Here is a 4,161-nt window from a genome sequence, read left to right on the forward strand (position 1 = left end):
CAATAAAATTTAAAAACTAGCCAGGCGTGGTGACACATACCTGTAGTCCTAGCTACTCAGGAGGCTGAACCAGGAGGATCATTTTAGCCCAGGAGTTCAAGGTTGCAGTGGGTTATGATTATTCCACTGCACTCCAGCCTAGGTAACAAAGCAAGCCTCCTTCTCTTAAAGAAAAAAAAAAAAAATGACGCTAGTCTTACGACGGTACGGTCAAGTGGTGCAGAGTCGGACGGCAACGACGTTGGACGCGCCCCTTCTTGGAAGAATGTCCCACCACGGAGGAACTCCCAAGGCCTCTACATGGGTCGTTGCTAGTCGGCGAAGCTCGACAGTGTCCCGAGCACCAGAGAGGTGGCCGGTGGAGGAGTTGAATCGAAGCGGTCCTGAGGGATATAGTGTCGGCAGAGGTGGCCGCTGGAGAGACCCCTGTAGGCCCCCGGAGGCCGTGGCCGCTGGTCACGAGGAACCGCCGCTTTGTTTTGCTTTGAAGAACCACTTTGTCGGCGCGGTGATCGGTCGTGGTGGGTCAAAAATAAAGAATATACAAAGTACAACAAACACCACAATCCAAATAATACAAGAACAACCAGAATCATTAGTCAAAATTTTTGGCAGCAAGGCAATGCAAACGAAAGCAAAAGCAGTGATAGATAATTTTGTTAAAAAGCTAGAAGAAAATTACAATTCAGAATGTGGAGTTGATACTGCATTTCAACCTTCTGTTGGAAAAGATCGAAGCACAGATAACAATGTTGTTGCAGGAGATCGGCCATTGATAGATTGGGATCAAATTAGAGAGGAAGGTTTGAAATGGCAAAAAACAAAGTGGGCAGATTTACCACCAATTAAGAAAAACTTTTATAAAGAGTCCACTGCCACAAGTGCCATGTCAAAAGTACAAGCAGATAGTTGGAGGAAAGAAAATTTTAATATAACATGGGATGACTTGAAGGATGGGGAGAAACGAACTATCCCCAATCCTACCTGCACATTTGATGACGCCTTTCAATGTTATCCTGAGGTTATGGAAAACATTAAAAAGGCAGGTTTTCAAAAGCCAACACCTATTCAGTCACAGGCATGGCCCATTGTGTTGCAAGGAATAGATCTTATAGGAGTAGCCCAGACTGGAACAGGAAAGACATTGTGTTATTTAATGCCTGGATTTATTCATCTGGACCTTCAACCCACCCTTAAAGGTCAAAGGAATAGACCCGGCATGTTAGTTCTAACTCCCACTCGGGAATTAGCACTTCAAGTAGAAGGAGAATGTTGCAAATATTCATATAAAGGGCTTCGGAGTGTTTGTGTATATGGTGGTGGAAATAGAGATGAACAAATAGAAGAGCTTAGAAAAGGTGTAGATATCATAATTGCAACTCCCGGAAGATTGAATGATCTGCAAATGAATAACTTTGTCAATCTGAAGAATATAACCTACTTGGTTTTAGATGAAGCAGACAAGATGTTGGACATGGGATTTGAACCCCAGATAATGAAGATTTTGTTAGATGTGCGTCCAGATAGGCAGATGGTTATGACCAGTGCTACATGGCCTCATTCAGTTCATCGCCTCGCACAATCTTATTTGAAAGAACCAATGATTGTCTATGTTGGTACATTGGATCTAGTTGCTGTAAGTTCAGTGAAGCAAAATATAATTGTAACCACCGAGGAAGAGAAATGGAGTCACATGCATACTTTTCTACAGAATATGTCATCCACAGACAAAGTCATTGTCTTCGTTTCTCGAAAAGCTGTTGCGGATCACTTATCAAGTGACCTAATACTTGGAAATATATCAATAGAGTCTCTGCATGGAGATAGAGAACAGAGAGATCGGGAGAAAGCATTAGAGAACTTTAAAACAGGCAAAGTGAGAATACTAATTGCAACTGATCTAGCCTCTAGAGGACTTGATGTCCATGACGTTACACATGTCTATAATTTTGACTTTCCACGGAACATTGAAGAATATGTACACCGAATAGGGCGCACGGGAAGAGCAGGGAGGACTGGTGTTTCCATTACAACTTTGACTAGAAATGATTGGAGGGTTGCCTCTGAATTGATTAATATTCTGGAAAGAGCAAATCAGAGTATTCCAGAGGAGCTTGTGTCAATGGCTGAGAGGTTTAAGGCACATCAACAGAAAAGGGAAATGGAAAGAAAAATGGAAAGACCTCAAGGAAGGCCCAGGAAGTTTCATTAATGTCTTCTGGACTAGTGTGGTAGAGAATTCAAGATTTTTTAGAAATATAAGACGGAAGTATTGGACATGCTGGCAGTATGAAGAGACCGGACTGATTTGACTGATTCTTGAAATAATAGTGTTTGAAAATGTAGAATTCAATGTTTTATACTTTCTTTAATAAAAACGGAAGTATTTAAACTTGAAAAAAAAAAAAAAAAATAAAGAAAAAAAAAAAATGCCAGTGGAGGTTTTCAAATCAAGCAAACCTTTGGGATGCAGATTAATGCTGTACCCTGGGAGTTTACTCCTTTCTATCTCGCTCCTCACCTTGAGAATCACTACTATCATAAAACACAGTTACTTCTAGGAGTTATTATGTTCCTCAGGCGTGTTATGGCAATAAGAGAGTGACTTGGATTTAAGGTTTTAGAGGTGAAGAAATTTTTGGTGATAACAAGGGTCAAGGTATGGCCTTGGAAATGAGTGGCTAAAGTGTCTTGTGTAATAAGAGATGGAGGACTATAGGATTGGGTTAGCATGTTGGAGGGTGATATGGTTAGGCTTTGTGCCCCCACCCAAATCCCATCTTGAATTATAATTGCCATTTGTCAAGGGAGAGACCAGGTGGAGGGTAATTGGATCATAGGAGCAGTTTCCCCATGTTGTTCTTGTGATAGTGAGTGAGTTCTTGCGATATCTGTTGGTTTTTTTAAGGGGCTCTTCCTGCTTGGCTTGGCACTTCTCCTTCCTGCCACCTTGTGAAGAAGGTGACTTGCTTCCCCTTTATCTTCCGCCATGACTGTAAGTTTCCTGAGGCCTCCCCAGCCATGCAGAACTGTGAGACAATTAGACCTCTTTCCTTTATAAATTACCCAGTCTCAGGCAGTTCTTTACAGCAGAATGAAAACAGACTAATACAAATGGGTTATCATATAAAAACTGAAGTCACCCTAGATGGCAGTAAGGCTCGGGAATGTAGGGAAGCCAGTGAACCAGTGAATGAATTTGGTGGATAATAGCAAAGGAAGACAAATTTGTAAACTAAAGAAAGAAATGGAGTCTGGGGCTGGGCACGGGGTGCACACCTGTAATCCCAGCACTTTGGAAGGCCAAGGTGGGAGGATTGCTTGAGGCCAGGAGTTCAAGACTAGCCTGGGAAACATGGTGAGACCTTGTCCCTACAAAAAATACAAAAATTATCCAGGTGTGATGGCACACACCCTTAGTCTCAGCTACTCAGAAGATTGAGATGAGAGGATCACTTGGGCTTAGGAGGTTAAGGCTACAGTGAGCTGTGATCACATCGCTGCCTGGGCAACAAAGCAAGACCCTGTCTCTGAAAAACCAAATAATGATAATCATAATTATAATGGTGGTCTGAAAGTAGGAGGAGAGACAGAGAAACATGAAGAACTTGGACCAAACTAATGACATTTCTCAAATAAGATTCTTGGAGAAATTAAAAGTAAACATTACTTGAATTACCACGCCCGGCTAATTTTGTATTTTTAGTAGAGACAGGATTTCTCAATGTTGATCAGGCTGGTCTCCAACTCCCGGCCTCAGGTGATCTACCTGCCACAGCCTCCCAAGGTGTTGGGATTACAGGCATGAGCCACCATGCCCGACCTCTTTCCTTTTTCTTTTTCTTTTCTTTTTTTTTTTTTTTTTTTTTTTTTTTTTTTTTTGAGATGGAGTCTCCCTCTATTACCCAGGGTGGAGTGCAGTGGCATGAACTCGCTTCAGGATAATCTCCACCTCCCGGGTTCAAGTGATTCTCCTGCCTCAGCCTCTGGAGGAGCTGGGATACAGGCATGCACCACCACACCCGGCTAATTTTTGTATTTTTAGTTGAGATGGGGTTTCACCATGTTGGCCAGGCTGCTCTCAAACTCCTGACCTCAGGTGATCCGCCCACCTCGGCCTCCCAAAGTGCTGGGATTTCAGGCGTGAGCCACCGCGCCCAG

At 42.7% G+C, this 4,161-nt stretch overlaps 1 protein-coding gene across 1 annotated transcript; it reads left to right on the forward strand.

The window, feature by feature from the left end:
• Positions 1–215: 215 nt before the first annotated feature.
• On the forward strand, positions 216–2,212 carry LOC111534143 (probable ATP-dependent RNA helicase DDX43). Its single transcript, XM_023200775.2, has one exon. The coding sequence runs from the start codon at positions 266–268 to the stop codon at positions 2,210–2,212; it is 1,947 nt and encodes a 648-aa protein (XP_023056543.1). The 5' UTR covers positions 216–265.
• Positions 2,213–4,161: the final 1,949 nt, after the last annotated feature.

This window comes from Piliocolobus tephrosceles, unplaced genomic scaffold (assembly GCF_002776525.5).
Source record: "Piliocolobus tephrosceles isolate RC106 unplaced genomic scaffold, ASM277652v3 unscaffolded_20139, whole genome shotgun sequence".
Lineage (NCBI taxonomy): Eukaryota > Metazoa > Chordata > Mammalia > Primates > Cercopithecidae > Piliocolobus > Piliocolobus tephrosceles.